Source organism: Elephantulus edwardii, unplaced genomic scaffold, assembly GCF_000299155.1.
Source record: "Elephantulus edwardii isolate Elephantulus edwardi_28Jun2011 unplaced genomic scaffold, EleEdw1.0 scaffold00267, whole genome shotgun sequence".
NCBI lineage: Eukaryota > Metazoa > Chordata > Mammalia > Macroscelidea > Macroscelididae > Elephantulus > Elephantulus edwardii.
Genome location: NW_006400017.1, coordinates 86,282 through 103,551, shown reverse-complemented (window position 1 = coordinate 103,551; position 17,270 = coordinate 86,282). Strand labels below are relative to the sequence as shown.

General features: G+C 45.5%; 1 protein-coding gene across 1 annotated transcript in view; it reads left to right on the top strand.

Annotated features, from left to right (window-relative positions):
* The window catches only part of TRPV1 (transient receptor potential cation channel, subfamily V, member 1), a 35,829-nt gene extending 22,294 nt beyond the window's left edge, over positions 1-13,535 (top strand). The window contains exons 12-15 of the mRNA XM_006899746.1: positions 4,143-4,465; positions 6,751-6,878; positions 7,959-8,074; positions 13,363-13,535. Coding sequence (XP_006899808.1) covers positions 4,143-4,465; positions 6,751-6,878; positions 7,959-8,074; positions 13,363-13,535 — 740 coding nt within the window. The remainder of the gene's footprint in view (positions 1-4,142; positions 4,466-6,750; positions 6,879-7,958; positions 8,075-13,362) is intronic.
* Positions 13,536-17,270: the final 3,735 nt, after the last annotated feature.

Genomic DNA, 17,270 nt, shown 5'->3' with positions numbered 1-17,270 from the left:
CCCCCACCCTTTTATTTTTAGCCTGTCTTTATCTTCATTTTTCAGGTGTGTCTCTTGTAGACAGCATATTGATGGATTTTGTTTTTTTATCCAATCTGCTACCCTCTTTCTCTTCATCGGTGCATTTAAACCATTCACGTTCAGTGTGACTATTGAAAGGCTAGGTTTTATTTCTATCATTGTGTTGAGTTCTTTTTGGTGTTGTTGCTAGTTACTTTGGACCATGGAGCTTTCTGTGGTATATCTGTAAGAAGGACATCTCTGAGTCTCTCCTGCAGTGCACCTTATTTGCACTGTTAACAATACTGGCCGATTTCCAGTTATGACCAGGTTGTTGTTGCTGTATAATGTAGAGTAGGAACTAACCCATAGCTGACCCAACAGTGGGTTTTCAGAGGCAGTTAATCACATGGGAGGAGATTGCCCATCCTTCTCCTATGGAACAACTGGTGGCCTTGAACTGCATGCCTTCAGGATTGCAGCACAACTTCTTGCCACTAAGCCACCAGAGTTTCCTAATTATGGCCATATGCATTTTATTTGCATAGTCACATCCAATCATTATGCAGGAGTCATCAGACCATAAATAACTAAGAGTCATTCATTACACGACTCTACTCAGATTTCTCAAATTGTCTTTGTCTTTGATTTCCCACATTTTTTTTGTTACTTAAGTTTCTATCCTAGCCTCTAGAGCATACTTGACCTTTCACCCTTAACTACTTTATTGTGGCATCAGAATTGAGGGAAGACTCATCAATAGCTTGTGATATGCAGTTGACAAAACTTTGCTTGCCAAAAATGAAGAGGGCCTGAAGCATTTGCTGCAGAAGGTCAAGGATTGTAGTTTTCAATATGGATTGAAGCTCAACATCAAAAAGACAAAGATTCTCACCACTGGACCTATCTATCATGGCAGAACCATGATAGATGGATAGGAGATTGAGATTGTCAACAATTTCATCTTGCTTTGTTCCACAATCAATACTCTTAGCACCAGCAGTGAGAAAATAAAAAGACGAATCACATTGGGAAAATCTGCTGTCAGGGACCTCTCCAGGGTACTAAGGACCAATGATGTCAGTCTGGAGACTAAGATACACCTGATCCAGGCCATGTTCTTTGCAATTACTTGCTATGCATCAGAGAACTGATGCATATTCTTAGACAATAGCTAAGGATGACAGAAAAAGGATTGATGCTTTTGAGTTGTGGTGCTGGAGAAGAGTGTTGAACATTCTATGGATTCTCAAGAGAATGAGTAGGTTTTCCATAGAAAGAGTGAAACCAAATTGCTTTTTGGAGGCAAGGATTTTGAAGCTCAGCCTCACACACTTCTGGCATATTTCCAGGAGGGACCAGTCCTTGGAAAAGGACATTGTGCTCAGAAGGGTGGAGGGACAGTGCAAGAGAGGAAGACTCTGGATGAGATGGATTGACAGTGTCTGGGATAATGGGATTAGATGTGTCAGAGATAGTGAGACTGGCTCAGGGTAAGACAAGGTTCAGAGGCACTGTGCATACAGTTGGTCACTATGAGTTGCAGGTGACTCAATGGCGTATAACAACAAACAACAACTTCACTGTTTATTTCCTAGCAACCAAGATATTCTCTTTCACAGCACAGTGACCAAAATCAGGCAGTTAGCATAAAGAAAACACTATCAGCTAATATAAATAATTTATTCAGATTTCAACAATTGTCCTAGTAATGCCTTTTAGAGAAAATGGAATCCTGGCTCATACAGTGCACTGCATTTAGTGGAGATTCCTGTTTAAACATCTCTAATCTGGAGCAATCCTCAATTTCTACTTGTCTTTCACTACCTTAACATCTTTAATGAGTTGCTTTCCAAAATGTCCCTGAAGTTGGGAGTGTCTGGTGGTTTCCTCATGATTCATCGCAGGTTTGCTTTTCTGGCTAGATTATCAAGGAACTAATGTTGTGTCTTCTTTAATGTTTTATACCAGGAATCACATGACATCTGTTCCATTATATCTGATGTTAACTTTGCTTCCCTGCTTTGGAAGATCTGCAAGCTTTTTTCTGTGATAAAATTACATTCTGTCCCTTATTAATTGATAAGTAAATGAGATGAACATAGTTTGAGACTATACAAATGTTCCATTTTTCATCAAACTTTCACCCAGTGGCTTTGACATTCAATAGTGAGCCTTATCTTACTGATTTAGTTCTGTGATGGTTGCAAAATGATCATTTATTAGTTGACATTCTACCATCAGGACACTCTCCAGTCTCCCATGTTTACTTGTTTCTATCAGTACGGTCTCTTCTTTATTCATGGATTCTTAATTGAGATTTTGTTAGGAGTCCCTTTAAGCAGGTATGATGGACTGATGTGTCCACACACTTTTTTTTCCGGAGAAATAACTTTATTTGGACTGAGAGCTGGAGAATGGAAGCAGGACCTGAGATAACCATACTAAGCTAGAGAGTAGAGCTGAGGTTCCAAAATGGCAATCAGAGCTCACCAACCAAATAGACTCCACTTCCCAACAGGCTTGTTGTTAGTGTTAACGATAGAAGCCCTCAAGGGAAAGCTATCTGCCACACTACTGAAGTGGCCTACTCTCACATAAAAAGTACAAGAGTTTGTTTGGCTTTTATAAAATACATATTTTGTAATTCCATTTCCAAGACATTCCATCCATCCCTATTACAAAATGGTGTTTTGTTTTTTTTAAAAAAAAAAATCACATATCTAGATCTTAAGTTTGTCTTCAGCTTTTAGTTCCAAGAGCTTACCTCCTTAAAAAACAAACAAACAAACAAACAAACAAACAAAAACCCCAACATAACAAACCAACCCCCTTGCTAAACTCATCAGATGAAAATTCTGTCCAAGGACTCTGCCAGCTCAGGATAATGAGCTTTTCCCACTTTCCCTAGCTAGTTAAGGCTAAGCAGCAGGATGAGGTTCAGGCAGGACGTACAAGGGTTAATTCCCCTCAGTACAACATGGCATCTGAAGCTTGATGGGAGAGTAGAACTCGTGAGACTTGAGGGGAGGGTCCAGGCCCTGTATTTAGTCAGTCACTGCTGGAAGAGGAGGAGGAGGAGGGGGAATGCTTGCCATGTTTGTGGTGTTTGTGCATCTTTTTATGAGCTTTCTTCATTTTTTTCTGTGTCTTCTTATCCATCACCATTCCTGGTCCCACCATGCCAGGAGCCTAGGGATTCACAGGAGGCATGCCAGGGGCAGGTGGTGGGTAAGGAGGTGGATAGGGTCCTGGGGGGTGGCATCCCGGATACCCTGGTTGGGGCACAGGTCGAGGAGGTGCACATGGGAGGAAGGCTGGATTCCCATGAGGTACTCCTGGGGGAGTGGGAAAGGAGCCTGGAGGAAAAGCAGGATTGCCAGGTGGTGGATAGACAGGGTTGGAAACCCCAGGACACCCACTGTTGGGAGTTATGGATTTGGCCCCGGCGGTCCGGTACTGGCATTCCACATGTTCAGGTGTTTTCTCAAGTCTTTTTTACAACAGCCAGGGCTCGATGCGTCCTTTCCAGCCTCATCCACATACGTTTTTGATCACTTGGCTCGGCTTTGATGTCCATGTGTGTTCTAGTTACATGGGTCACTTGGCACCCCCTCCCCTATTCTTGCTCAGTAATCTGCTTTAGAACTGCTGTCTGGATGGAAGGGCAGCATTGACTAGCAGGCACTAGATAGGGAGCAGTGTGTGCTCTGGCAACTGGGTCTGAAAACCCTGAATGTAAGTAGATCCAAGAAAGGATTAGACAAAGGGGGTTAGTGCACACTGGATATGCAGTAGAAGTATCCAGTCTCCAGTTAATTTACTAAAGAAGATTGCAGAATTCAGGATGAGACCATCTTACTCTGACCTGCTCTGCCTCCATGATTCTATTCATGTGGCACACAGATGGGCATATTTAACATTCCCCCCCACCCCCCAGCAGATGGTGATAAAGTCCTCACTGTAACAAATCCCTGTGTGTTTTGATTTATTTGGGTAGTTTTGGAGAAGGAGTGTTTTCATTCATTTTTGTGAAGGCACCTTATAGCCTAGCCAGTGGGGATAAGGGGTGGTGTGTACATGTCAGGGGCCCCAAGATCTTGGTTTCCAGAGAGCCCTGCTCCTCCTCCCTTACCCTGTAGCGGTGGTGACCCTGATCGAGGACGGGAAGAATGACTCTGCGCTGTCTGAGTCCACACCACACCGGTGGCGGTGCCCTGGCTGCCGGCCTTCCCACAGCACCTACAACACCCTCTACTCCACATGTCTGGAGCTGTTCAAGTTCACCATCGGCATGGGTGACCTGGAGTTCACGGAGAACTACGAATTCAAGTCTGTCTTCATCATCCTGTTGCTGGCCTATGTGATTCTCACCTACATCCTGCTGCTCAACATGCTCATTGCCCTCATGGGAGAGACGGTCAACAAGATCTCTCAAGAAAGCAAGAACATCTGGAAGTTGCAGGTGGGTTGATTGGTGGGGTACGTTCACAGCCAACAGGACGTCAGCTGCTCTTGTCTGCTGTGTTTTTCTCTGCTGAGCATGTGAATCCAAGCAGCTTTTAAGGAAGGGAGAAAGCTCAGGCAGGCTTGGGAGGGGGGCATATCAGGCACCAGCATTTCCTCGGTTCTTCTAGCCCCTCTCACAAGGTTTTCCCATTGAGCATCATCTGTGATGAGATGCCAGAGTAGCTCAGCCATTCTTCACTGTTTGACTGTAATGGGTGATACTGCAGAGAGGGCGACAAGACTTACTCCTATGCGTGCCTGTCTCAAGGAACGTGGCCAATAGTGGGCACCACAGACACCAATATGAAGAGGGAAGTGTCTGACCAGCAATTTTCTGTGCCACCTGGTCCACACCTTTCTCCTCAACTGTCTATTGTTATTATAGAGTTGTTGTTAGTGGCTACTGAATCAATTCTGACTTGAAGTGATCCCATGTATGAGATAATGAAACATTTGGTCCTGTACCATCTTCATGGTCATTGGTAAGCTCAAGTACTTTGTGGCAGCCATTGTGTATTTGGGTGCCTTCTATGTGTGTTGGAGTTAGTGAGACTGGCTCAGGACAGGGAAGGGTTCAGAGCTGCTGTACACAGGGTTGCTATACATCGCAGGTGACTCAACGGTACATAACAATAACATGTTTGGAAGCAGGAGTGGCATCCACTTCCTAAACAACATGACTCTGAAAACTCTATGAACTTTGATAAATGTTGATAGTCGTAGAGGGGCTTCAGGCTTTTTGTTCTTAGGGTCGCTATGAGTCGTGCTTGACTCGACAGCAATCAACAACAGCCATGCCAGCATAGAAGCTCAGCTAAAAATCCAATCACATTGGGTAGCCCTGCTGCTGTTTGGAATAAGTGGCTTAGCCTCCAGCATTGTGGCAACCGGAAGGTACCACAGTGTGACAGAGTGTTGTTAAGTGCCTTACGTGATCCTCATTGGAGTTTCTCAATAGTATTATTGTTATTAGTTGACACTGAGTGGGCACCGGCTCACAGTGACCTTATGTGCCCCAGAATGAAACACTGCATTCCTGCATCATCTTCACCCTGGTAGTGTATTTGAGTCCCCTGTAGAGGCTGTTGTGTCTCTGTATCTTGTTGGAGAATTTTCTTATTTTGTTGGCCCTCTAGTTTACCAAAGGGAGCTCTGGTGGCCTGGTGGATAAAGAGTTGCACTGTCAATCCAAAAGTAAGAAAGATGGGTGATCTTCTCCTGTGAGATTTACAGTCTCTGAAAACCCACTGGAGGGTCAGCTATGAGTTGATTCTGACTCCATGGCAATGATTTTTTTCTACTTCACCAAATGTACTACATTTTGTAGGTATTGGATCTTCTTACTGTCCTCATTTCTTTTTGTGAAGGTATTAAGGCACAAAGAATTTAGCTTTCTGTGCCCAAGACACAACTAGGCCAAGCACCTAGTAAGTAGAGTTGTTCTTGTTGTTGGATACATTTGATTCGGAACTGACCCATTGCTGACTCTCTGGTGGGGTTTCAGACGCACTTAATCACATGGGAGGAGATTGCCCATCCTTTTCCTGCAAAGCAGCTGGTGGATTCAAACCGCGTACCTTTAGGATTACGGCACAGATTCTTATTACTGGACCACCAGAGCTCAGGCAGTTTCACTAATGAGGCCCTGCTGATAACCACTGTGTTATGCTGCCTCTCTGTGTGTACCTAGGAAAATGTTGCTGTCTCCTGTGCCATCCTCAAACTCGTGGTTACTGTCACTGTGACATTCCACCTTCTTGGAAGTGTGTTTCTTTCTTCCCTTTCTTGGATCCTCCGCTTTTACCAGCCTGATGTCTTTCCCCCCCAGGCTATCCCTTCTTCACAATGCGCTCAAATAGGGCAATCTGTTGTACGTAGTGTCAACTATGAATTATAGTCAACTCAACAGCACATAACAAAAACCAACATCGACAACAGGGAAATTCTGATTTGGGGTTCATACCCACCTTGGTGCTCAGGAGATTGTCTAACCAGATCCAGAAGGGACCAGAGGGGCTTGGGAAGGTCTGATGCTGGACCAACTGAACTCCTTTCATGAAATGTGCATCAGATAGACTATAGGATCAAGCTGAGTATGTAGAAGGCCCTCAGAGCCAGGCTTAAAAGCATCCGGGGCTGGGAGAGACCCAGAAAGGCTGAGCTTGTTGTCTGGAGCTGGCAGTTCAAGGTAATGCCTGGATAAGCCCTCTGCGTCTCTGCCTTTTGCCCATCTCCCCACAGAGAGCCATCACTATCCTGGACACCGAGAAGAGCTTCCTTAAATGCATGAGGAAGGCATTTCGCTCAGGCAAGCTTCTTCAGGTGGGCTACACACCTGATGGCAAGGATGACTACAGATGGTGCTTCAGGTAAGGCCTCAACTATAAATACTATGAGAGTTTTAGGCCTCAGGTGTGGGTGTTGCGATACCACATAGAGCCAGCTGTGGGTACAGAGGGTCTAGCTGTGACCAGGAGAACCCACCTAGAGTCAGCTATGAGTTGCTGTTGTTGTTGTTGTTGTTATTATGTGCCGTCGAGTCACCTACGACTCACAGCAACCCTATGTACAAAAGCCTTAAACTCTGCTCTGTCCTGTGCCAATCACACCGTCTCCGACACACCCATCCCGATTACCCCAGTCACGGAATCAATCCACCTCATAGAGGGCCTTCCTGCGCCTGCCCTCCACCCTCCCAAGCATGATGTCCCTCTCCAAGGACCGGTCTCTCCTTACAACATGTCCAAAGTATGTTAGACGGAGCCTCAGAATCCTTGCCTCCAAGGAGCCACCCGGTTTAATCCTTTCCAGGATGAATCTGTTTGTTTTCCTAACAGTCCATGGTACCCTTAATACTCTTCTCCAGCACCACAACTTAAAAGCATCAATTCTCCTTCTATCCTCCTTAGTCACTGTCCAACTCTCTGATGCATAACAAGTGATAGCAAAGACCATGGCTATGGGTACAAGGATTATTATAGGGCTTAACTGCGAAGGTAGGGACCCTTCTAGTACCAGCTGTAGGTACAAGGACTGCTCCAGAGCTTAGCCATGAGCATAGGGGAATCTCAGTTTTTGAGACTCAGACATTAAACCTTGGACAATTTGAGATATCCAGGAGTCACTCAAAACCAGGAATCGCATCAACCAGGCAGGACGGTTGACAGTCCCTGGGCCCCATAGTGTGGTAATTTGGTACATTTTCTCGAGTGTTGTCTAGAAAGCAGACCCCTCTCTAACTCTCCCCCTACTCGCTCTATCTCCCTGAGATGTGGTAAGGGGGTACATTTTCCAGGATGTTGTCTATAAAGCAGAACCCTCTCTTCTCTCCCCGTACTGGTCAATGGCATCTTGAGATTGACCTATGAGGAGGCCCAGCCCTTGGCCTGGGAAGTTGAGTATGGCTTTTAGGCTGGCATCTTTCGGCATTTTCATTCTCTCTTCTTCAGGGTGGATGAGGTGAACTGGACCACCTGGAACACCAATGTGGGCATCATCAATGAAGACCCGGGGAACTGTAAAGGCATCAAGCGGACCCTAAGCTTCTCCCTGCGGCCACACAGAGGTGAGGGCTAAAAGGAAGTGCAGCATGGATGGGCCTACTTGGCTGGTGGTCTGATGTTGGGCAGGCGAAACTCTGGGGCCACCTTACTCCTTGCAGGTCTTCTCATTCCCATTATAAAGTTTAAGGCCTTTAACCAGACCTACCTTTAATTTATAGTTTGTTGTTGTTGTTGTGTGCCAATCAGTCAGAACTGCTCCAAAGCTGACCCTCCAGTGGGTTTTCAGAGGCAGTTAATCACACAGGAGGAGAATGCGCATCCTCCTATGGAGCAGCTGGTGGATTCAAACCATGTGCCTTTGGGATTGCAGGGCAGCTTCTTGCCGCTAAGCCACCTAGTGTTAAATATCTACTATTTATTGTTAAATGATTTCCTCCCCTGGTATCATCTGTTCCCATCGTTGTTACTGGGTACTGCAAAAACCCAACTTCATTGTCTAATGCTGTGTAACAAAAATACAAAAAACACCACAAGTGGGTGGTTTTAAAGAACAGACACTTATTGTCTCATAAATCTGAAGGCTGATAGTTGGAATTTAGTGTGTCAGCAGGTTGGGCTCTCTCTTCTTTAGGCTCTAGGGAAGATGTTTGTTTCTATAAGCTTTGTAGCTCCACCAGGCCTTCCTTGGTGTTCATTGACTCACTCTGGCATGAAATTAATATAACAAAAGAAAATAGCTATTTTTAAGCAGGGTCATATTTGCGGGTACAGAGATGAGGTTCTTGGTGTAACTTTTTTTGGGTCACAAGTCAATCTGTAACAAACCCCAAATGCCACCCACATGCACACACTCTCACGGACATTCCTGTGCGTTCTTCCACATGCTTGCACAGCTGACCCAGCCACGTGCCCATGCACGCCAGCTCTGCATAGTACCTCTGGCCTAAGCACCTGTTCTCAAATGTTCCAGAGCACCCCTGCTCCAGAGGAAGTGGCTCGCCCTACACTCCACCACCTGGGGTGGACAGCCTGCTTATGAGCTGTGCTGTCTTCACCTCTTCTCTGTTCCTCACACTCCACGTCTGCATTTAATGTGAGATTATATGGACACACACAGCCTCTGAAAACCCACTGAAGGGTCAGCTATGGATCAATTTCAACTTAAGGACGCAAAACAACAACAACAACAACAACAACATCCAACTTTGTATTTAGAAACTCCAGTAGTATTTTTGTCAGAGGTTGAGATCAGACTGCTTCTTGGAGGCAAGGGTTCTGAAGCTTTGTCTGACATCCTTTGGAGAGGGACGGCATGCTTGGGAGGATGGAAGGACAGTGCAAGAGAGGAAGACCCTCGATGAGACAGATTGATTCAGTGACTGAGGTAATGAGGGTAGGTATTTCAGAGACAATAAGATTGTCAAGGATAGTGTAGGGTTTAGGGCTGTTATACATAGGGTCGCTATGAATCGCAGGAGACCCTATGGCACCTAACAACAACAACATTAATAAATGTAAGTAATTAGATAAGGCAGATAACAATATGGCAAATCTTAGAAATGCCTCCAAATGGCTACACTTAGGTTAAGCTGTTGTGTGCTGTTGAGTCAGAACTGACTCATCCTGACCCTCCAGTGGGTTTTCAGAGGCAGTAAATTGCATGGCAGGAGATTACTCATCCTTCTCCCGCAAAGCAACAGGAGGATTCAAGTCATGTGCCTTTGGGATTGTAGCACAGCTTTCTACCACTAGGCTACCAGAGTTCCTTTTGGTCTTCTTACCTGTTTTCCTTGTTTCTTCTTGCAACAAGGACAAACTGACCATTCCTCCTATTGTATTTAGCCATGGTTGCAGAGCTAGGTACATACCAAGCAGGTGACTGTTCCCCCCGAAACTAAGCATTGTGTATTGTTAGCATTTTCTATCAGTATTTTTAATGTATTGGTAGTTATTTGTGTGTTGTTGTTGTTGATTGCCTTAAGTCGAGCATGACTCATAGCGACCCTGTGAACAAAAGGCCTGAAGCCCCTCTACAGCTATCAACATTTATCAAAGTTCATAGAGTTTCTGGAGGCATGTTGTTTAGGAAGTGGATGCCACTCCGGCTTCCGAACCTGTCATAGTATGTTATTGTTATGTGCCATTGGGTCACCTGTGATGTATAGCAACTCTATGTACAGCAGCCCTGAACTCTTTCCTGCCCTGAGCCAGTCTTACTAATTCTGACACACCAACCCCCACTGCCCCAGTTTCTCTATCAATCCATCTCATTGGGAATCTTCCTCTTCTGTACTGTACATCCACCCTTCCAAGCATGATGTCCTTCTCCAAGGACTGATCTCTCCTGGCCAACTGCTCAAAGTATGTGAGGCAGAGATTCAAAATCCTAGCCTCCAAGGAGAGATTTGGTTTCACCCTCTCCAAGACAGACTGATTTGTTGTCTTTCTTTGTTTTTTTTTTTAAATTATTTTTTATTATTATTATTTTTTTATTTTTTTTGTGTGCGTGTACCGTCAAATCAGATCTGACTGGTACAGGAGGAGATTGTCCCTCCTTCCCTGGCAGAGCATCTGGTGGATTCGAACCCTGCGCCTCTGGGATTGTAGTTGCAGCTCCTTGCCACTAGGCCACCAGAGCTCCCCTGATTTGTTTTCTTAACAGTCCATAGTATGTTCAAGATTCTTCTCCAGCACCACAATTCTTCTTCTGTCATCCTTAGTCATTGTCCAACTCTCTGAAGGATAACAAGAGAGAATAACAATTGAGAAGACCATGGCCGGGGTTAGGCACATCTTTGCATGTAGGCTGACATTGTGTTGGGGTACAAAATAGTTTGCCGCTAACCCTGCCTTTAGTGAAAAATCATCTTGTCTGCTGATGCTGGAACCTTGTCCCAATAAACTAAAACAAATACCTTTTAGGGAGCTCTGGAAGCCAAGTGGTAAGGAGTTGCCCTGTTTATCCAAAGTCATATGGTTCAAATCTGCCAACTTCTCCTCAGGAGAAAGATGGGCAATCAATTTCCAAGCAGTTTATTGCCTCTGAAAACTTGCTATAGGGTCAGCTATGAATCAGTGCCAATTCGATGGCAGACAACAACAACAACAACAACAACAACAACAACAACGTCTTTTAGTCTGTCTCTGGGACAATTTTTTGGTCTGACTATGGACAAGAGCCTTGGAGGGTTTTTTCTCTGGGGAACAAACTCAGCACAACCACACAGTGCATGTTATTGGGAAGGGATGAGGAAATGCATAAAGAAAGACCAGGATAATGCTTCCAGTCCCTCCCAAGTTACATAATAATTTTCAAAGTCATTGTTCCCATGGGATGCATAGTATTCCTTGTATGAATGTACCATAATTTCTCAATCCACTTGTTTGTGGCTGACATATGGACTGTTTCCATGTTCTTGCGATGGTGAATTATGCTGCTGTGAATATTGGTATACAAATCTCAGTTTGGGCTCCAGTTCTCACTTTCTCAGGGTATATTCCAAGCAGTGGAATAGCTGGGTCATTTGGAATTACTATGTTCAGCTTTTTGAAGAAGCACCAAACTGCCTTCCAGAATGGTTGTACCATTTTACAATCCCACTAATAATGTACAAGAGTTCCTTTCTCGCCACATCCTCTCCAACATTTATTACTTGCTGCCATGTTAAATTTTGCCACTGTTACTGGAGTGAGGTGGTACCTCATTATGGTTTTGATTTACATCTCTAACTCCATCTCACAAGGGCAAGTATTGTACAAAACCATTATTGTAGAATGAGTATAAGGATCCAAGGTGGGGGGGGGGAGCGGTCAGGGAGGGTGGAAGCAGAGGGATGAGGATTTGCGGGGGGGGGTGTTAATCATGGTGTTGTACAATTTGATGAGTGAGGTGGTGAGGGAAATTGGAAGATCTGTTCTGGAAAACAATGTACTCAAATTTTGTAAATAAACCAGTATAATAATTTTTCCAAAAAGAAAACCCAGAGGGGGCAAAGCTTGTCAGCAAGGTGGACATCTGAGAGGTTGTGGCATCAGAACTTATAGGAGTGGCAAGCAGATGCTTGGAGTCCCAGGTTTCCTTTGAAGGCCCTAGAGCTGTACTAAGCAGTCCCTGAGGCAAGGTGTCCCCACCACCCAGGAAGCCAGTAGATAGTATTCCAGTGAGCATCTGACTGTCTCCCCCATTGAACCCTCCTGCCTTTATGCTGAAAGAATTCTTCCTTCAATAATTGGTGTCCAAGTCTGACTGAGCATAGAGCACAGTCAATGTTGAGGCCTTGACCTGTTGAAGCTCTTCATGCAGGCCTAGTGGAAATCGTCAGGACCTGGAGTATCCTGCTGAGGTAGCCACCATGGGACGATCTCTGGAACTCCTGACACTTTTGAGTTGTGACCGATTCTGGATTCTAGTGGAAGGGTCTGGGTCTGGACTGTGGCCTGAGGCAGAGTGATGAGAGCTTATATATATATATATATATATATAATTAATTTTAATGAAAATTCACAGAGACTTTGGGTTTCCATTTGTTTATTGCTGCACTTTTCTCCCTGCCCACCCCTCCCCCCAGTTTGTTCTTCTCTTTGAAAAGTAAAAGAAACATTCTTTCATTATTATATAATCCCTCCCCCCAAGTCCAGTCCACTATGCAGCCTTTGTTCTGGACTCCTGTCATGGCAATAATACCTAATCATATATTCCTTTTAAATAGTTTTCTCCCTCATCTGTTTCAATGCAGTATACATTATTTATCCCATCTTTCTCATTCCCCACACCCCCCACCAGAGAGCTGTTTTTTCAAGAGTCCTCAAAGCCAAAGTGGCCACCCAGAAAACATGGCTGCCCAGGGCTCTTAAAAATGGGAGGAAAGAGCTTTCCTTCTTGGTGGTCATTTTTCTGAGGTTCCACAGAACTGGAGGTGGTGATGGTGGTGGTGTGACAATTGCATTTCCTCAAGGAACTTTATGGAATTTCAGGTTACACCTCTGAGATCCCCAAGTCAAGTCTTAGTGTCACCATGGCTGCCTTGGCACCATTCCTACTCTTCTTGTGGGGGCTGGGTCCCCAAACCTGGTTCTTTGGCTGGTATTCATCATCTCAGAGTTGACTCACTGTGTAGCCACTCAGTGAGCAGGCCATCTGATCACAAGTGAGCCAAATAAGAAAAATGAGGGGAGTTTTTGGAGCTGTGAAAGTGGATGAGGTTCCTCATGGAACCAAAGGAAGTGGAAATCGTACCGATCTATGTGCCTCAGAAAATACTTGATGTATCTGGCCTCCCTGCATATATGAGAGGCCAGCATGTGAACATTTGTTCTGCATTCAAAGCAGTAATGATGTTTTACCTTTCAGTTTCAGGGAGAAACTGGAAGAACTTTGCCCTGGTTCCCCTTTTAAGGGATGTAAGTACTCGAGAAAAGCCTGCCACCCAGCCTGAGGAGGTCCACCTGAGGCACTTTGCCGGCTCCCTTAAGCCAGAAGATGCTGAGGTCTTCAGAGATTCTACTGCTTTCAGGGAGAAATAAGGGACTCCACACAGCGTGTGCTCAGCACTGAGCCTGCTGCTGCTAGGGAGATCTTTTAGGGACCCTTGGCTCTGTCAATGATCTGGCCCCGTCTGCACTGCTGAAGGCTGTTAGGTGGGTGGAGCAAGGCTGGAGATGTATATTCCTTCCTCTTTGGGAACCAGAAGAAATGTGCATTCAACTTCATTGTCCCTGAGTGAATCTCCCATCAAGAAGTAATCCAGCTTTCAAGTTTCTGTTGACTTTATGAAACAGTGTGGACAATCAGTCTCTCCCTTGGTAATTGTTATGAGCTTGTCCTCTTTGGTTTTATATTACTGGGGGTAAATGTCTATGAACGACAGGAACTCACACTTCCTTTGTCGTAAAATGCGGACACCCCTCCTCTGCATTGTGCTTAATGCTTCACTTACCAGAGTGGTTTGCAGGTGATGTCATCATCCCCACCTCAGAGATGGTGAAGGTGGAAGGTGGTTCCACTCCCAACATCGTCCATGTCTATTTATTTCATCCTTCTGTGTGATATATATTGTTCCCAAAATATGAGTTCCTTTGTTGTTCAGATAAGAGTACAGAACCACATCCCAAAGCTGTATGGCAAGATTTTTTCAACAAACTTCCCTTAGTAACACCTACAGTTCTGCTTCCCCATAGCTGTAGCAGTGATCCTGTCGTCCATCAAATAAATATGTGTGTATATCAAGTGTGAACTTTGTACTAGGCATCGAGCTGCCATAGTTATTGTCTTTGTGTGGTTTGTGTGTGTTCACGTGTGTATGTGTGTGTTCACTGTTCTGCATGGCCAGGAATCTCATTATTTCGTTATCTGTGAGTGAGGACACTCCCTCACATATCTAGTCAACAACCTATGGCCTATGGACAAATCCAGCTTGCCCTCCACATTTGAAGGCACTCTGGCATAGTAGGTTAAGTGTTAGCATGCTAACTGAAAGGTTGTTTGTTCAAATCCTCTTGCTGAGCTTTGGGAGAAGAATGAGACAGTCTGATCATATTAAGATTTACAGTCTTGGAAACCAATGGGGCAATTCTAAATAAAGTTGTAAATAAAGTTTTCTTGGAACACAGCTATGCTTATTTTGTTATATATTGTCTGTGGCTGCCCTCTTTCTACAGTGGCAGAGTTGTGTATCTTCACACAGACCAAATGGCCTGCAAAAGTTAAAATATTTGTATTCAAAATGGGTGACCCTGGAGGACATTATGCTGAGTGAAATATCTCAGTCACAAAAGGACAAATACTGCATAGTGCCACTGTTGTAGAACAGGACTGATATCAGGGTTGGGGTGAGACTGAGAAAGATTGGATAAATTGTGTATACTGCATTGAAACAAATGAGGGAGAGAACTGTTTACAAGTGATATATGATTGGGTATCATGGTCATGACAGGAGTCCAGAATGAAGGCTGCATAGTGGAGTGGACTTGGGGGGAGGGATTGTATACCAATGAAATAATTTTTCTTGTACTTTTTAAAAAGAAGAGAGGACTGGAGGGGAGGGGTGGGCAGGGAGAAAAATACAACAATGAATGAATGGAAATCCAAAGTCTCTGTAAGAGACTTAAGAGTTGACTTACTTAAGAGTTAACTGACGTCCAGATTCTTGGAGTTTGGTGGGTAGAGATGTCCAAAGGCCATTGTTTCCTCTCTCTGCCTGCATCCTCTCTCAGGTGCATGCACACACATGCATGTACACACATACACACACACACACATACATACACACACACACACACGCATACACACACACACAAGGGGAGAGAGAGAGAGAGAAAGAGAGTAAACGAGAGGGAGAGAGAGAGAGAAAGTTTGAAAGGTCCTGTTCCTGGCACTGCTGCCTCCTCAGGCTGTTCTGCCAATTCCATTAGCGACTTTTACAAGAGACCAAGAAAGAGCTGGAGAATAAAAGGCAGCCTGTTTAGGCCTCTCAGGCTCCATGGTGCTGGGGATGGTGTCACGTGGTGGCCCAGCCAGCATGGGAGGAGGTAGTACTTCCGCACTGCACCATGAGGACCTCAAACACAGGACAAGAATCCCACCAGGGCAAGTGTCAGTGCGGTCTGGCCAGACAGAAATGCTGCCTTTGATTGGACGCCTGCATGGCCACATTGATAACAGCATTCCACTTGGGCCACCGTTCACGTGCCATGTGAGCCTGGCCTGTACAGTCCTTGTAACTGAGGAGTTGGGTCTATCTGTTTCACAGTCCCTGTGACCACAGAACAAGGGCCAATCTGGTAAGGCTGGGCCCCTCCACAGCCTCCAGCCAGGCTTTGCAGCCCTTCTCTGATCAGTCCATCTTATTCACAAGTTGCCTCCAGGCTTGTCTTCCCTCCTGGATCACATTGGAGTCCTTTATCAGCATAGACAGTCCTCCTTCCTCCAAAGTCTAGCTCAGATGCTCCCTCGTCTTTGAATGTCCTCTCCTTTAAAAAGCAGCAATTGATTCCAACTCACAGTGACCCCATGTGTGCCAGAGTAGAACTACTCCACAAAAGTTTTCAATGGCTGCTGTTTTGGGAAGTGGATCTCCAGGCCTTTTCCCTGAGTCACTTCTGAGTGGACTGAAAACAAAACAAAACAAAACAAAACAAAACAAAACAAAACAAAACAAAACAAAACAAAACAAAACAAAACAAAATAAAACCAAACCCCAGACTGCAACTGTCAAGTGCTTCACCACCTCTCCTTTCCCCCATTTTCTCCATCTTTAGAGTTCTGAGTCCTTGTTGTGCTTATAACTTGCTTGGTGGAGTTATGATCGCTACCTGAACTCCTCTCTCTTCACTCCTACAAGTTCCCTGAGGACAGAGACGACCTTCTCCAGTTCTGCATCTTTCCCTGCTCCCTTGCTTCTCTGTCTGGGCCTCTCTCTCACTGGGAGCTCTCCTTGGGTGTTGAATTAAATGGAATCAAACCTAGGGCAACACACGGGACTGCTATTTCCATGGGTTTGGGGGACTGACAGCAGCTCCACTATGATGGTTGACCTGACTCCAGCTCCCACTCACAGTTCCCCTGCCCTGTGTTGGGCTCAATATAATGCCTGTGGGTGAGAGACCAGGCAGCTTTTTAACCTGCTCTAGCTTTCCTTCTGAGACAAAATATTTAAACAGTAACGAATGAGGCAAAACTCAGCCGTAGCTCAGAAAGACGAGGGGCTGAGTGAGGAGAGGGCAGCTGAGCGATAGAAGAAGGGCTGTGATTACCCCAAACTTGTGCTTTACTGGTGGAGTTTTAGCCACTGTGATGGAAAACTCTGAGACCCTCTTGACATGAACAGCGCACACAGCTTTCTGTTCCAAGCAGGCTTGAGACTTTGATCCACAGGGGCTGGTTTTCTGCCCTCACTGGCTCCATGGCCTAGAAGCTTAACCCAGCCTCCTCTGTCCTTCCTGGTGCTGTTGGGTCACAGTGATGATGAACCCAGGGCCTTCCTCCTGATGGCAGCTGGGGGTGTCCCTGCTGCATCATCACCAGCTCTGTCTGTCCCTGTCAGCAGAGATGCCTTGCTCTGGTTCAGCCCTGACTCGCCCGCCCCCAGGAGCAGGTGTGTAATCCCTGTGTGATGCTGAGCCAGGCAGGGAGTGCTTCAGGCCTCCTCTTGCTCCGCCCCCTTCACATCTGCAGCCCAGGCCAGGCAGGAAGGCATGAAGCCCCCTCCTGTGTGCTGGCCTTGGAGGCAGGTGGCCTGGGTAGTTGCTGGGAGGAGGAAT